This window comes from Haliotis rufescens, unplaced genomic scaffold (genome assembly GCF_023055435.1).
Source record: "Haliotis rufescens isolate VD_foot unplaced genomic scaffold, xgHalRufe1.0.p SCAF_9, whole genome shotgun sequence".
Lineage (NCBI taxonomy): Eukaryota > Metazoa > Mollusca > Gastropoda > Lepetellida > Haliotidae > Haliotis > Haliotis rufescens.
The window spans coordinates 17,112,378-17,130,274 of NW_025964383.1; the positions used below are offsets into that span (position 1 = coordinate 17,112,378).

The 17,897-nt window shown below is 40.3% G+C and overlaps 1 protein-coding gene across 24 annotated transcripts in view; it reads right to left on the reverse strand.

Annotated features, from left to right (window-relative positions):
• LOC124119718 (dedicator of cytokinesis protein 9-like) overlaps positions 1–17,897 on the reverse strand; it is a 190,253-nt gene that overhangs the window by 143,665 nt on the left and 28,691 nt on the right. The window contains exon 1 of one of the 24 annotated variants that reach the window (XM_046482332.2): positions 10,798–10,922. The exons of 22 other annotated variants lie outside the window; for them this stretch is intronic. In XM_046482332.2, the coding sequence (XP_046338288.2) occupies positions 10,798–10,857 (60 nt within the window). In that variant the 5' untranslated portion in view covers positions 10,858–10,922. Of the gene's footprint in view, positions 1–2,130; positions 2,191–10,797; positions 10,923–17,897 lie in introns of those variants that run through there. One more of the 24 variants, XM_046482336.2, reaches the window with a different exon arrangement.

Sequence of the window (17,897 nt, forward strand, 5' to 3'; positions counted from 1 at the left end):
GGTCTTCAGGGTGACAAGCCAACGCTTTAACCACTAGGCTACCTGATGGCAAGCCCCTACTTGATGACTACTCACTGGTTACATGTAACAACATTGTGATTTCAATAATGTCAGAACAATTTGTGCATTCCCTGCACAAATTACAAAACTAAAGTGGCTAATCCCACCCCCTACCACTGCAAACAGGACACAATAATTGGTGTGGATGGATACCATTTCATATGCTCTGTTTGTAATTTTCATGAAAGATATTTTGATCTAACCTGATTATACTAATTTGTGTTTTAAATGTAAGGAGTAATTAGAGTGTGCCAGCCACACTGAAACTTCTGGGAAGTCAGGCTATATGGCCATTTGGGAAGCCCAATCTAAATAACTGGTAATTTTGTTTTCTGGTGAGAGATAACAGCAGAGCATGATAATCACTTTCATGTATTAATAACAAGCTCCATTTATTTCCATTTATAAAACCAAATCCATGCAGAGGTTTGGGAGATATCTCGCAAACAAGCAGGTCATATGATAACCCTGACCCTGAAAGGTCAAGGTCACCTTGTTAGCTTGATCCTGCACACAGGACTGAGACACCTTGGCAGCAAGTACAAGAAGTTATGGAGATAACTCTCTAACAATGAGACCGCCTCAGTGTGGTCTGGTAGTAGCCCGCCCGGAGAGCAGGGGTCCAGGTTTCAATCCCTGGTCATGTCATACCCAAAGACTTGACAACAGTATAAGGATCTATATCGAAACGTCCCTTTACAGTATTAAAGAAGTTGTTATCCATAAATTGTGTCTACCGGGATTCGAACCCACAATCATAGGTTTCTGGCGTGCCCAAGGGGCACAACTCTGCACAGCGAATTGCAGCGCCTAAGATGACTGGGCCACCTGTGCCCCCGTCTGGTCCATACTCGATTGTTTACTGACAGCCGTCATATAACTGGAGTGTGAAGTTAAACAACAAACAAACAAATCAAACAATGTCTCAAACCATAGACCTACATATATATAAGTCTATGGTTTGAGACATATATATAATGCTTGCCGTAAAAGGTGACTTTGCTTGTCGTAAAAGGCGACTAACGGGATTGAGTGGTCAGGCTCGCTGACTTGGTTGATGCATGTCATCGATCCCAATTGCGCGGATCGATGCTCATGATATAAATAACTGGATTGTCTGGTCCAGACTCGATTATTTACAGACCGCCGTCATATAGCTGGAATATTGCTGAGTGAGGCGTTAAACAACAAACCAAACCAAACACATATATATAAGTTAATCCTCAACCCATACAAAGATGTATTGAGACTAAGACTGGTGGTCAGTCCAGGTCCAGACTTCAGTGTTCTCTGGGTAATCAGTAGATGCTCAATATCGCCTGATATCATGCGATACCATATGTATCACAATACAGACTAACGACACCACTGGTATCAAGATACACCAACAAATAATAAGAAATGATGAAATCACTGAAATTTAACTATAAAACCTCTGGATTCATACGTTTACTTATTATCTCAAAAACAAAAACCTTGTTAACCAAAAACACAAGAACAAAACCCTTTTAAATGCAGGGATGGTTATTTAACACAAAGTTCCTTCTTGCTACCTTTAATAACAGTTAAATAGTGAGTGAGTGAGTTTAGTTTTATGCAACTTTTAGCAATGTTCCAGCAATATCATAGCAGGGGACGCCACAAAATGGACGTCACACATTGTACCCATGTGGGGAATCAAATCCGGGCTTTCGTTGTGACTGGCGATCGCTTTAACCACAAGGGTACGTCACTGCCCCCATAACAGTTATATCAGACTACGGGTAATGTCATCATGTTACCATGACAATGTCCGGACAACACACGACATATCATGACATCCTGATGGTAACCACTTCATGTTTGGTGATGCAGGAACGATTACATAAGTTCTGTGATGGTACATTCGCCGACATATTTAAATGTCAAACAGCTGCACATTATATAATCACTACGTAATCACACTGCTGAAGGAAAAAGTATGGTATGCAATAATCTACATCAATGAGAACGTGTCTATCTCAAAAACAAATCAGTAAGTAATACGATGTAACACAACTTGATAATGATACTGTAAACAGAAAACATTACCATGGCCGCTTGCACATGTCTCAGTGAAACTGCATGCAACATTGACCTGCCCCTGGCTAGTCGGGCTTGTGTTGATGACGTATTACTTCCTAGTTAATGAACATTATGATTCATGCAGGTAAATACAAACTTCACACCTCAAACTGGTTCTTCAGTGCCAATGAAGTCGGAGGTAGATATGCCTGGGTATCAGGTTTCAAATTAGATTTAGAGATAATGGGAACAAGGTCACATGATCATATATCGATGCCTTCATTGCCTTGGGATTTTGATGAACAGTTTAGTGTCTATTTTTTTTTAGATTTGTGAAATGATTTAGTCTGAGTCTTCCCACTCAAACCCATTTCTTGTTTGTTTGTTTGTTTGTTATTTAATGCTGCACTCCAGCCATATGACGGAGGCCTGTAAGTAATCAAGTCTGGACCATGATCGATATCATAAGCAACAATTCCACTCCATCAGGGTACGATGACACACAATCAACCAAATCACCAACCCTGACCTATCTTATTCTATCCATTAAGTCACTTCTTACAACCAGCGGTTCCCCATTTTTTCACCAAATTGTGTGTGTGTGTGTGTGTGTGTGTGTGTGTGTGTGTGTGTGTGTGTGTGTGTGTGTGTGTGTGTGTGTGTGTGTGTGTGTGTGTGGTTGCCAATTTTATAGTTGTAGCCCAATGAGATACCATGTCACAGTTTAACATGAATTCCCCACTCACACACAGTATCCTGACTCCATACCGACCAATCCTTGTTTTAGACCCTTAATGCCGAGTACCAGGCAGGGTAACAACAAATACCATCTTATAACGTCTTTTGGCATGACGAACCCCCATTCTCTGGAGGGACGCTCCTCCATTAAACCACGGAGACACGGTCTCTTTCACTTGTAGCACCTGTGGAGTGAGTGAGTGAATGCTGATAATGCATCCGACATGGCATTATTCCTGCCATATCAAAGTGGAGTGACATTAACATTATTAAAGGAGCCTGGGCCAGTCAAACCAAGGGTTGATAGCATGAACATTGTTCCATACATTATGACACACAATTTAACAGTGCATAACACTGTCTAAATGACCAGCACCAAAAAGAATCGAATGGTCCTCTTGGATCTCTACTAGACACAATGGTGCTAAAAATAACTGAGTTTAGACCCGATCTATTGCTGATATCAAAAGTCGTAAAAACTTAAATTGCTTTGTTCCCAAAATAACACTAGACCATGTGACCTTCATTTATTACAATCTACTGGTCCTAAAGAAAATATGCTAGGCTCGGACAGTGGACCAGTGTTAGTTTCGAGCACTCTGACAATCAACTAGAATTGCACAATTCTTGGAGTGAGTGAATGAAGATTGTTTATGAAGCAGTTGGGTAATACAAGATCTTGGCACATTTTTTGGCACAGACTGATAATCACCGATCCAAATTGATGCTCATGATATCAATCAATGGATTGTTTGGTCCAGACTCGATTATTTACAGATCGCCGTCATATAGCCGGAATATTGCTGAGCGTGGCGTAAAACAACAAACCAACCAACCGACAATAATCTCCATAAAAGAACATTAAACTATCCAGTGACTTATCTACTCTTTTAAGGGCCAAACCCACATCATCCATGAGAAGCACTAACACACCAACCACAATGCTAGCCAACCACCGTGGCTAATATTTTTAAGCAAAAACATCTCTAATTTTCCTTTTGGACCTTAACAATCCGTAAGCCTAAATTGTTTTTTATGCCTGATAAATGGAACCTGGATAAAAATTAATTTTGAAAGTTTACCAGATTGAATACTGATTATCATACAGTGACATCCCCCCACCGAAGACTGGTGTTGGGATGACGATGAGGAAACTATAGGAGGTATATATACCCGTAACACAAAACCAAATCAGAGCTGGATATACTAAGTACGGCAGCGACACAGTGGCATCTGTGGTAAGTCTATTCACATCTATCAGAGTCATCTCTCCAGCTGTCAGATCACATGCTCACTGCTTCCCTCTCAGTTTACACTTCTATCCGTCTGGCCAATTGTGTGCAGGATCCTCTATCCATCCGGCCACCAATCATGTCAGGTGCTAGAGTTTATCACCTGTAGTTAGCTGAGGAATGTATCTATTTTGTAGTAGACACAGAATAATCTATGGGGGGTAGAAAGATGGGATTCTGTGCACTCATCTGCTGATGCACCCGCTGAACTAGACTTGAACAAGTCTCTGAGGCAATAATTATCAGTTTAAATCATAATATCTAAATTATGTAAATAATAAGAACAAGTTGTCCCTATAAGAGACTGGCGTCTTTGTACTGTCCACATATCTATCTTGCCTATTAGGAGGATTGAATCACTACACATTCATTGACTTTTCTTTCAGTACAGCCTTGGAGCAAGGCTACCGGTGAATATATTAATAAGGCAGAGATGTTCATCACTAACCAAGTTATGTGCAGTATGTTACATATGGCTGGGAGGTAAAGGCCTGGATTTATCAGGGATGTTGAAAGATACTGGACTGAAATCATGTGTGGCACAACAGGCTTATCATTACTTTGAGTGTGTGGGTTGAGTTTTATGCCACTTTTAGCAATATTACTGTCATATCATGATTTCCATGGAGAGGTAGACTAACAACTAGACTCTCAAATAAACATACATGTATCTTACAGAAAATAGGTGTTAAATTATCTTAATAAAAATATAATAAAAAGGAGCCCAGAGACTCTCTTCATTTCTGATACTGCAGTAATCTAGACTTGCCAAAAATATAGACTTGCATAGGCTGTATTGGATATATTGGTATTACATCAAATATGGTATGCTTATAATAACTCAAATATTGGGGTGCATATCAATCATTCAAAGCTTACAATAATTACACAAAGACAGTGTTCATAATCATTTTTTTCAATTTAGAAATTATAATTGATATTGATAATTATCAATTAAACTTTAAAGTGTTGAAGAAATCTTAGTCCTTGTGTACAAAACATTCTGCTCAGTCTGTGCAGGATTAGTAAACAACACGTAAAAAGTGATATATATCTATTTACAGCCTGAGTTTGATATTTTAAATAAACCTGAACACGAGACATCGGTGTCGATATCGTCATGATTGTTCTATTAACACTTTCCATACCATGTAACTATACAATTTAAACAGGACTATCCAATGTCCGATGTAACACGACAAAACTAATCAATAGTTTTTAACAATTCACCACGGATCCTAAATTCCTCTCAAGGGTGTGACATGGAGACAAAACGTGCTGAATAAATAAATGAATTCTCTTGTCAACAACTCAGTGACGTGATGCTTTTAATTACCGACAGATCTACATGTTTCTAAGGTTGCACCCCCACACGGTAGCATTGTCCAACAGTGAGTAACAGCATCTTACACACCTCACCTTCACAACAGGGTTAGAACTTAACACTAGCCCGCTAGCCCGGGGCTAGTACAAATTCCTGTGGGATAGCATGGGATAGTACAAATTCCTGTGGGCCAGTACAAATTCCTGTGGGCTAGCACAAATTTTTCAATTTCCCCTTGTTTTTAACATTACAAGGGCATTATATTGTTACCTGGGCTAGTTGAGCTTTTCAGTTTAGTTCTAACCCTGCACAACTTACTCAAGCCTGGTCAGTGGGGTAGCCCAGTGGTTAAAGTGTTCGCTCCCCACGCCGGCTTATATTCCCCACATGGGTAAAGTGTGTGAAGACATTGCTCAAAGATTGCTACAAACAAATCATGGGCAATGTCTGCTTGAGTGAGTGAGTGAGTGAGTGAGTGAGTGAGTGAGTGAGTGAGTGAGTGAGTGAGTGAGTGAGTGAGTGAGTGAGTGAGTGAGTGAGTGAGTGAGATAGATAAAACCCTATTAGGACGTTTATCAAGGATCATAATCAGGTTGTACTTGAGACTTGAACCCACCATCAGCTGATCTTTGTACAACTAAGTGAAGCACCTCTGCATAGGTACTGCAGCAAATAACACACAGTCTGAGTGAGAGAGTGAGTGAGTGAGTGAGTGAGTGAGCCACTTTTAACAGTATTCCAGTTATATCTGGGCATTTCAGCTTGATGTGGGTGGAAAGCCTGAAGAGATGCATGTCTCAGACGTGTACCACTTTGGTGAAACGGGTATGTAGCTTATAAACCTTGAAACACAATGGGATGAACCAAGATTTGAAACCAAAAACCAAAAGTTTCTGGCGTGCCCAAACCTATGCACAGTGAATTGCAGCACCTTAGACGACTTGGCCACCTGTGCCCCTGATCGAGTGTGTGAGTCAGCTTCATCATCTCAATGTGGGAGGGACTACCAAAGTTCTGTTTTGTTTGGTTTGCTCCACTCAGCAATATTCCAGCTAAATGACGGTGGTCTGTAAATAATCGAGTCTGAACCAGACAATCCAGTGATTGACATCATGAGCACTGATCCACGCAATTTACAACAAGCATGGGTTGCTGAAGACAAATTCTAATCCTGATCTCTACGGGTAGACTGCGAACGTGATGCTGCTTACATGTTTCCCACACTGAAACCCACGAACATGATAAACCAAGATTCTTACTCAGGGGATTCTGGGATTCTGGGATTCAAACCTCAAACCAACAACCACAGTGAATTGCAGTGCCTTAGCCTTAGCCACTTTATCATAGCATCTCAACGATTCAGCATGGTTTGGTAAGGCTGATAATTCCCATTGATGAAGCAATACCAGACTGTCACCTAGCATGGCAAGTGTTAAGTTTTCATATACCCTAGCGAGACATCATGTACCACAATAAAGCCCTAGCTTCTTGTTAGTGTCTAGGTCCATGGGGCTAAGGACATGCTACAGTAACCAGTCAATCCAGTTACATAGCCCAACCATTGCTAACCACCCAATCACTATTTTCGTCAAGCATCATCATCGGTACTGGAGCCCAGTCAGGAACAAATATTCAGTTGTCCTATGGACTTACAATTCACCTGTGTGAAGATTCAAACTCAGCCTATAAGCAGGACAAGCAAACACACGACCACCTGGGCTACTCACTTTCATGTGCAGATCTCTATCAATAAGAATCAGAACTGGTGGGACCATCTTTGTTTATCGATGACAATTTGTGAATACATATAGTATCAATGCCATATCACTTAATCAAAATCACTTGAAACCTTTTTTTTATTGATATAAGAACTCCATTAACAAGAAACAGAAGAATGAACTTGGACCAGGAAATCAATACCTGTCCACCATAATTTTTACCACAGATCATACAAAGATTGAGGAAATAGAAAAGTCTGTAACCACAAAGCTACCAGAAATAGGCCAATGTTTGAACATCAAGTTTGCAACTGCAGAGTTAAAAATGTTGTGCACACAGTGCATACCTAATCCCTGGTTTGTCTGAATGAAATGTTTGGGGAAAGTGTCAATGCTGAGGGAGAGGCTCCGAGAGGAGGTCCTGCTAGGCTCCGTGAGGCTCTGTCACAAGGCTCTCCTGTGACCTCATGTAACACTGTTTCTGTCTGACCTCATGGAACATTGTCTCTCCTGTGTGACCTCATTGAACATTGTCTCTGTGTGACCTCATGGAACACTGTCTCTACTGTCTGACCTCATGGAACATTGTTGTTACAATTTCCCTACACCCGACTCCTGATTTATAGGGTGGAACGATACAGACCTTGTAAAATTAAGGGTCAAACAAGGGCAATACCCCCGACCCGCCTAGTGTGTCAGTAGTTTCAAATTAAATAATGGATAGGGTTAGGGTTTGAAAAATTCTAAAAAATGGAAAATTAATAAAAACAATTTTTTTCTTTTGACTACACCCCTCCATATGACACAGATTATATGTACTAAGTTTGAGATGAATCCACTGAATAGTTTAAGAGAAATCGCACCGACAAAGTTTTCGGACGGACGGATGGACAGACCGACAGAACCTTGGTATAACTATATACCCCCGACCTTTTAGGTCGGGGGCATAACATACTCAATGTCCAGCTATGAGCATGATGAATAAGTTGAACATTTTGAAGTCTAACTACAAAACATATTATAAAGAAAACTGTTATATCTGCCTAATTCTAGTGAGCAAGGGAGGAGTCTCATGTATACTAACGCAGTATCATGATCCAAAATGTCAGCATGACCAATGAATGTCTTTAATCACTACGGCACTAGGCTACCAGACCATTCCTGATTCTACTGAAATCACCATTTATCCTCATCTTGTTTAGGCTATATGTACCTTGACTGCTATGATGACATGATGAATTGGTAAATCAAAAATAAAATGCCTTTTTCATACAATCACAATAATAGTCAAAACTAAGTACCAGAAAAAATCTTAGAAACACCCTTGTTCAACTCTGAAAGAAGAAATTCAAATTTCACACACCCACAAAGTCCTGCCTGAAATCCTGTCAAATGCTTCCTCACAAAGAGCACACCAGAATCTATTGATAGTCTAGTGTTAATCTCATGACTTGAAACAAATCGGAAGCAAGTCTATCTCAAACAGTGTGAACTTCTGGAAGCTGGAGAAGAGCCTGCATATTCACAAGAGGAGAGTCGGCACACATCTCGCAACAAAAACTTGTCCATGTGCAGACAACCTGGCAGGGCTCCCATTTCACAAATCTAAATGCCAAACAGAATTACATGGCTGCACTTGCTTCTTCACACTCCCAGTTCACTTCCACGCATCTTGCATGTGAGCTTGCTGGGAGGCGGATATATAGATTTACTTATAATGTACAGGAGTGGGAGATGCAAGGCTGTGCTGGCTGGAGTATATGTGCGTGATATAACGTTCCCTGTGACAATATGAGGTGGTAGTGTTGGACTAGGATATAACTGAGCTGATGTGTGCTGACTGGAATATATGTGTGATATAACATCACACTGTGACAATATGAGGTGTTAGTGTAGGACTAGGACATAACTGAGCTGATGTCTGCTGACTGGAATATATGTGTGTGATATAACGTCCTACTGTGACAATATGAGGTGTTACTGTAGGACTAGGACATAACTGAGCTGATGTCTGCTGACTGGAATATGTGTGTGTGATATTACATCACACTGTGACAATATGAGGTGGTAGTGTTGGACTAGGACATAACTGAGCTGATGTGTGCTGACTGGAATATATGTGTGATATAACATCACACTGTGACAATATGAGGTGTTAGTGTTGGACTAGGACATAACTGAGCTGATGTGTGCTGACTGGAATATATGTGTGATATAACATCACACTGTGACAATATGAGGTGGTAGTGTTGGACTAGGACATAACTGAGCTGATGTGTGCTGACTGGAATATATGTGTGATATTACATCACACTGTGACAATATGAGGTGTTAGTGTAGGACTAGGACATAACTGAGCTGATGTGTGCTGACTGGAATATATGTGTGATATAACATCACACTGTGACAATATGAGGTGTTAGTGTAGGACTAGGATATAACTGAGCTGATGTGTGCTGACTGGAATATATGTGTGATATAACATCACAATGTGACAATATGAGGTGTTAGTGTAGGACTAGGACATAATTGAGCTGATGTGTGCTGACTGGAATATATGTGTGATATAACATCACACTGTGACAATATGAGGTGTTAGTGTAGGACTAGGACATAACTGAGCTGATGTGTGCTGACTGGAATATATGTGTGTGATATAATGTCCTACTGTGACAATATGAGGTGTTACTGTAGGACTAGGACATAACCGAGCTGATGTGTGCTGACTTATGTATATGTCTGTGATATTGTCCATGTCTGATATTTTCCACTTAATCACTATGCTTCAAACACAAAAATAACAATGATCATCCCCAATTAATAATTAGCTTCAGAACATGCATCATGCTATGACTTCATTCAAATTCTTATAAGACAAGTGGAGTGTGTCACCAGACTGTAGATGTCAAGTAGGTCACAATGCTTACCAATGGACCCCTCTTATCTGGAACTACATGTTCATGTGTTGTTGGTACACTGGTCACTCTTGAACCCCCATTCCCATGCCTAAAGATCCCCTCATATTATTCCTGAGTGTCCTCAGGGCCCGCAGATATAAGAGAGACCCATGCCACTCTCTGTTGTCAGGTTCATGACGGTTCAGGGGGCACGGGTGGCCCAGTCGTCTAAGGCACCGCGATTCGCTGTTCAGAGTTGCGTCCCTTGGACACGCCAGAAACCTATGATTGTGGGTTCGAATCCCGGTAGACACAATTTATGGATAACAACTTCTTTAATATTGTAAAGGGACGTTTCGATATAGATCCTTATACTGTTGTCAAGTCTTTGGGTATGACAAGACCAGGGATTGAAACCTGGACCCCTGCTCTCCGGGCAGGCTACTACCAGACCACCTTGATTGTGGGTTCGAATCCCGGTTCGCCCCGAGTATGTTTCTAGGTTTGTCAGCACCATACCCGTGCTCGTGGGTTTCACGGAAGTGATAAACGTCTGAGACCTGCATCACTTTTGGCTTTCCTCCCACATTAAGCTGACACCCTGCGATATAACTGGAATACTTTTAAAAGCGGTGTTTAACACAACTCACTCACTAACTCACTCATGACGGTTCATAATGGGATCCAGGGATCCTAATTGGTAAATACAAAGTGATACAACTTACTGGATCCACAAGGTTGATACTGAAGTCTGAGATGATCTTCATAGCTTTAGCTAATGCCATGGTGAGAGGAGTTCAGTCTCGGCTATTGAAGAAGTAATCCGATCAAACCAATCAGATTAGTAACCGTATTCCACTCAAACCTATGTGATATATAGGTGCAGCAGTGCAGCAGGTACATCCATGCAGCAGGTACTTGGTTATTCCACTGTCAGTAATCAGTATTACACACCAACCTCCAGATTGTTATTAATCATAAATCAGATTCTGACCTACTTTCAGCTTCTCCTTTCTGTAGATTCAGGTGTCAGATATTTACTTGGAAACTAATGATAAAATTCATCAGGTCATGAACACACTGCTCCTTTTTTCTTGGATCTTGTTCTATTCAGACAGTTTGAAGCAATCAGATCCAAGTGAAATTATGACGAAGACTTGTTACTGAGTTTTGTGAGTATATACACAAACTTGTCTCTTGAGCCAGGACACTGAAAGTGCTGGTATCCACATAAAATGAATCACTCTACAATTTTACAGCATATCCGTTGGGAAAGTCCTAAATAACAAGGACATGGTCTGGTGTACAATGGTGATGTTTCCTAATGATTACCCTAACATCACACAACAGTCCATGATAATGATTCCAATGTATGTATAGTGACTAAATGGTAGACTGGTAGTTGTGAAGAGTGGCGCCAATGGTGATATTTCCTGATGGGCTGTTGTAATGATATTCAAGGTCAATGTTTGCACGAATGCACTGACAATGTATTGTTCCTGAGATCAAGAATATTCCACCTCATCAAGGGGCAGGAATGCTGTATTGTTCTTGTTGTTTCATATCATTCATGGCCTTGATGGACACACCATGAGAATGATGTCATGAAGATCTTGCTATTGCCTACAATCCAGTTGATGATTTCATCAGATCAAAGAACACTCACTAACTCAACCTAATGTGATGCCATCATGTTTCTTCCCAAAATTGGTCAAAGTTTCAAATGACCTTTTTTGACCTTGACCATGCGCATATAGCCTGAAAATGATGCCATGAAATCTTTTTGCTGTTTCCTCTTCACTAATGTCTGTCCATAATCCAACAGACGTCAATACGTGTTGACAATATCATCCACACCAACACAGTATATAAATTCTGCCCTACAGGTAGAATAATCCTAACGACAGGTCATAATTAGCGTTGAACGAGTCATGAGAATCACAATCCCTAAATTCTGTTCATCTATCTATTGACAATCAATGCTTACAACATCAACGAAACGTTCAACGAATTCAACACTGAAACATAACAACGTTGAGGTTCCCAGATCTTGTTCATCAATCTCTGTTCGACAGTCTGACATCACAACACAACACCAGGAGGAGCTCTTAATCCGTCACTGTCACGTTTCAACACAATATTACTTTAACATACGGAGAGCCTCAGATGTCCTACACACTGATGACATCAATTTTATCTAATCCTATAGGAAGAACAAACCATTCTCCATAATATGATACTCCAGACATGAAGACCAGCTGCACAAGTCAAAGTCCTGTAAGTGAGGTCAAGACTTTCAATAGCTACCATCGATGGAAAGTAGCCATATATTTCTAAAGCTCCAAGGTTTGTATAAGGATTTTGTATGTATTGTCCAACAATCCAATTCTTGTAACTACAAATTTTTAAATCAATGATGTGCCTCAGCAAAAAGTTCAATAAATACAATGACACATATGGTGTTCTCAAGCCATTCGATCAGGTGAAATGTCAAGATATAAATCCAAACAGAGTTTCCCCTTCAGATCCTTGCTTCAGCAGCAAGGAGATGACACAGGTCCACAGAACAGGAAAATGCTGAGATGTATTCAGTAGATCCAATCAATTTCATATTTCATTCATATTTATCAGAAACAAGTGCTTTTCAATACCTCACCACAGAAAGTGATTTCACAACCGTCAATCAACAATGATCCACATTCAGGTAAATAAATCCACCAACATCCAATTAACACAACTCAAATTGAACAATCACAAAATGTACTTCACAGAGCCATAAGGAAAATAACTGTGTCACACCCAAGTCTGTGTGTCCTGTTATATAGGATCAGTGTCCGAGGTCAATTGAAGCGATCATTAATCATTCAATTACATCACTGCCACACGGGTACAGTTTGGCTGTCATGGATGAATGGTCAGTTCATCTCTATAACATGTAAGTAGGAATCGTTGTATGTCCTTGTATATATCAAAACATTCGGACAAAATTCAAAGGATTAAAGCTGTCACGGATGAATGGTCAGTTCATCTCTATATCATGTAAGTAGGAATTGTTGTATGTCCTTGTATACATCAAAACATTGACAAAATTCAAAGGATTAAAGTTTCAATAAAGCATTGCTCCTTGAACTCCTGCTGTTCAGTGTTAACTTTGGTGAGGATAGAACACAAAAACTCCTCTCTTGCATATCATTATATAATTAGCACCTGAATGTCCTCAACTTGTTCCTGCATGTGTCATAACTTTGCTAAATACTATGCTTGTATGTTACCATTGGTTACTTCCTTAGTTTCAGATAAAGTCTAATGTCCTACGTTCATTCACACACAAGATGGTCACAGGATACTAAATGCAGTAATTAATGCCACATTGTGAAGCTGAAGCAAGGCATAACAGTTGACTGAATTCTTTGTGAACTTCATACACTTTCTGCATAGATCTCATATGGTATTATTGATAAATACATTTTATAATTCTTACGATGATTGACACATGAAATGCACTAAAACGAAAGTACCACGCCTGGTGAAGGGATGCTAAAGAAGATGGATGTCTAAGAGACAGTTCTTTTATCTGATGTCTTCCTCATCAATGTCCTGTCATCAGGTTCAACTCTGGTCTGTAAATCCAGACTATTATTTCACAGACTGTATTTTCTTCATTCTAGACACAGAGAAATAGTTTTTTCATGTAAAACATTGACACAAGCAGCAAGATTTTAACTGTGAAAACCAGAAACAGTTAATTTGCCTTAACTATTTCCTTTCTATTCATAAGTCAAACATGTTTCAATGATCTGACACAAGGCTATATTGATTGGAATAAGCCTGCTTGAACAGTCTGATGTCACTACCGTGTCACAATCAGTGGATGATATGAGTTTATATCCTCCATGGTATAACACACAACATGTAGCTCCTTGGAGAATCTTCACAAACACAATCAAATCAGGACAGAACAAATGATTCACCGCACTGAATTGTGGAAACTGGTCTTGAATCAGGTAATGGCATTTCAGATATCTACCTGCACTCCTGTTACATAGACATCCCAATGACAGCAGCTTGTATATAGGTAAAACAGATGGTGAGTTTCGATTTCTTTTTCATATCAGGTCAATATTGATATCGGTGAAAACACCTGATGCACAGAGATAATGAAATCAACGCTGAATATAAAATCACTGTCAAAGAGACATGGAGACATTCACAATAATACCATCCTACAAGTAATCACGTTGTCCATCCTGTATCCATTAACATCCTTTGATTCAGTCAGCAGCTTTAAACTGTTTCCATATTTTGCTGACATAAGTGAAATTATGTTCCATCCACATCAATTTTACCTGTCCTAATGTTTCATAGGCGTGAACCACAGTGATGGAGTAGGTATTCCCACAAGTCAAAGACTCCCCAAACTATGACTGCAGCTCATTGGTTGTTTTATCTGTGTTAGTCTGCAAGCCAACGTAATCCTCTGCACATTTCCTCCAAGGTGAAGGTGATTTGAAGATTATGTGCAGACCATTTGAGAGTTAAACAATGTAAACTCCCCTCGCAGTTCCTCCTGAAATTTCCATGGAGAATACCTGAGGATTATCCCTGCATCAAACACGCAGGTGTAGCGTCTAGCGGTAATTACAACAATACTAACAACATAATTAGGGAATACGATGATAATGTTGAACCTTGTGTTTTCAAGAAGTCTGAACAGAGAAGTATCTGAGACAGGCTAGCAGTGTCGATCACACACAGAATATACAAGTTAATACAACCATGACTGGGGATACAACAACCATGGTAACAAACTGGGAGTTAGATCCTCCTGACCTCACTGATGCCGTGACAGTTTGTTGTCTGTTACACTCTGCAACTAAAGCCACAAGCCTGAAACCCAAGTCTAGTAAGGATTCTTCAGTCCAGGAGGTTTAATGTCATCCAATAGGAAAAGCATAACACAAACTGGAATAGATGACGAACAACATGTTCAGTCGAGCGGTCTCAAAGGTTTTCACAAGAACTGTTAAGTTGTTACCAAAGATGATATTTTCTCCAAGGTTGCTGCTTGCTGTTTAATACTACCTGCAGTAACACTCATTCTGTTTAACAAAACATCTCTTGAACATGTTGAATAAATAATTAGCTGTTTTAGCACAGATATACTTGTTCATGAAGTGTCTTTTGGCAGTTTGATGTAACAATCCACAAACATCTAGACTGCTTCTTACACTGCACGACAGCCCTTACCAAAGAAAATATCCCACAGACGTTTCAGTCTCAAGTGTTGGTGTAAGTTTTCCTGCACTTCTTCTGCTTTCTTCAACTCCTTCCAGTAGGTCAAAACCACTGAGACAACGAGGCAGCATTTCAGGTTGTAGATGTACTTTATCTTCCAGTCCAAGGCTTAAACAAACTGTTGGACTTGTGTAACTGCACATATCACCTGCAGCGCCTAACGGCCATCTACCTGCTTGGTCAATACAATTCAATAGCCACTGCACGGTTTAATCGTAAACACAAAAGCACAGATGCTGTTTCCACTCTTTAACATGGCACCTGTTACAAACCAATAGGCGTCATGGCATTCCTCAGCTGTTGGAGGCTACAACTTTATTTCTAAATAAATGTCTTTGGAAATTATTTGTGTGTGGGAACGTCATTCATGTACGGTCAGACATGGCAGTCTGCTGTGGGCCTCAGGCCTGGAACTCGCACCAGGTCCAGCCTCTTCATCCAGTGAGCAGGTAGGTTGTCTGTCCTGCAGCTCACATTACACGTTTACTTCATTACAGTGACCCTATCCAGATGGGAACACTTGATGATATGGCAGCATACCACCTAGAGCACATGGATTGATTGACAGGCACTATTGTGATGTGCCACAAGCACCTGCTGCCCTATCAGCCTGTACACACATGTGACACAGCATGCCTTGTGCCTTATGTCAATTGTCCATGGTACATGTATGTTAAGCATTTGTAATTATCGCTCAATAGTATTACCGATTCGTCAACTTAATATCAATGATAATGTCTAGCAACAATGTTCTCCATAATAATTTACTGTTAGTGTTCAACATGTTTGATATTCAGATGCAATAACATTTAGTCACTAAAATGAAAATCTTAAAGATTTTGTTTGTTCAGTTGCCTATTGATATACACTGAGCCCAGAGAATCTCTTTATGAAACTGAAGAAATGTAGATTGTAGCCTTGCTTGAGAGTCTTGGCTTATGTTATTTTAGGATTTGTATAAGAGACTAATCCACCATCTGTTAAACAATCCTTATAACCGTGATACTACATGAAGCAATCCTATCTGTTCATCACACAGATTGTAACGACTTAAAATGTTGATGGGTGTAATCCCCTTGTCTGCAATGTCCTGACTGATTAACGCTGTGAACAGGGTCGATGTGTAACAAACTTAATGATTGTGCTGATCATTGGATTATTCTCTGCTGGAAGAATTGCCACACTGCACAGCGTCAACATTGTATTCTGGGAGGCTGATGATCCAAGCAGGTGATGTGAGGTCAACACAAACTCCACCAACTCAACACAACAGCTCTCCCAGTATGTGACCGTACATACAGATATAGATTGATGACACAAGAATGTTGACCATGGTAACTCATCCCAACTCAACACACCAGGCTCCTGCAACAACAGCTCTCCCAGTATGTGACCTTACAGACAGATATAGATTGATGACACAAGAATGTTGACCATAGTAACTCAACCCAACTCAACACAACAGGTTCCTGCAACAACAGCTCTCCCAGTATGTGACCGTACAGACAGATATAGATTGATGACACAAGAATGTTGACCATAGTAACTCAACCCAACTCAACACAACAGGTTCCTGCAACAACAGCTCTCCCAGTATGTGACCTTACAGATAGATATAGATTGATGACACAAGAATGTTGACCATAGTAACTCAACCCAACTCAACACAACAGGTTCCTGCAACAACAGCTCTCCCAGTATGTGACCGTACAGACAGATATAGATTGATGACACAAGAATGTTGACCATAGTAACTCAACCCAACTCAGCACATCACATAGGTTCCTGCAACAACAGCTCTCCCAATTTGTGACCGTACAGACAGATATAGATTGATGACACAAGAATGTTGACCATGGTAACTCATCCCAACTCAACACACCAGGCTCCTGCAACAACAGCTCTCCCAGTATGTGACCTTACAGACAGATATAGATTGATGACACAAGAATGTTGACCATAGTAACTCAACCCAACTCAACACAACAGGTTCCTGCAACAACAGCTCTCCCAGTATGTGACCTTACAGATAGATATAGATTGATGACACAAGAATGTTGACCATAGTAACTCAACCCAACTCAACACAACAGGTTCCTGCATCAACAGCTCTCCCAGTATGTGACCTTACAGACAGATATAGATTGATGACACAAGAATGTTGACCATAGTAACTCAACCCAACTCAGCACATCACATAGGTTCCTGCAACAACAGCTCTCCCAGTTTGTGACCATACAGACAGATATAGACTGATGACACAAGAATGTTGACCATAGTAACTCAACCAACTCAGCACATCACACAGGCTCCTGCAAAGTCCCATGTCTCACAACACAGGACCCTGTAAATGAACATTGGGCAATGATACAAAAGTTACCAGTAAAGTTGACACCACCACAATGAATCCTTCTACAACTTCCACAATATGAGATCCTATAGACACATATACAATTGGGCAATGATGCAAGAACGGTTTACATCAAGACAACCAAGGTCAACGTAACCCAAAAGCTTTGCTCAAGATCCA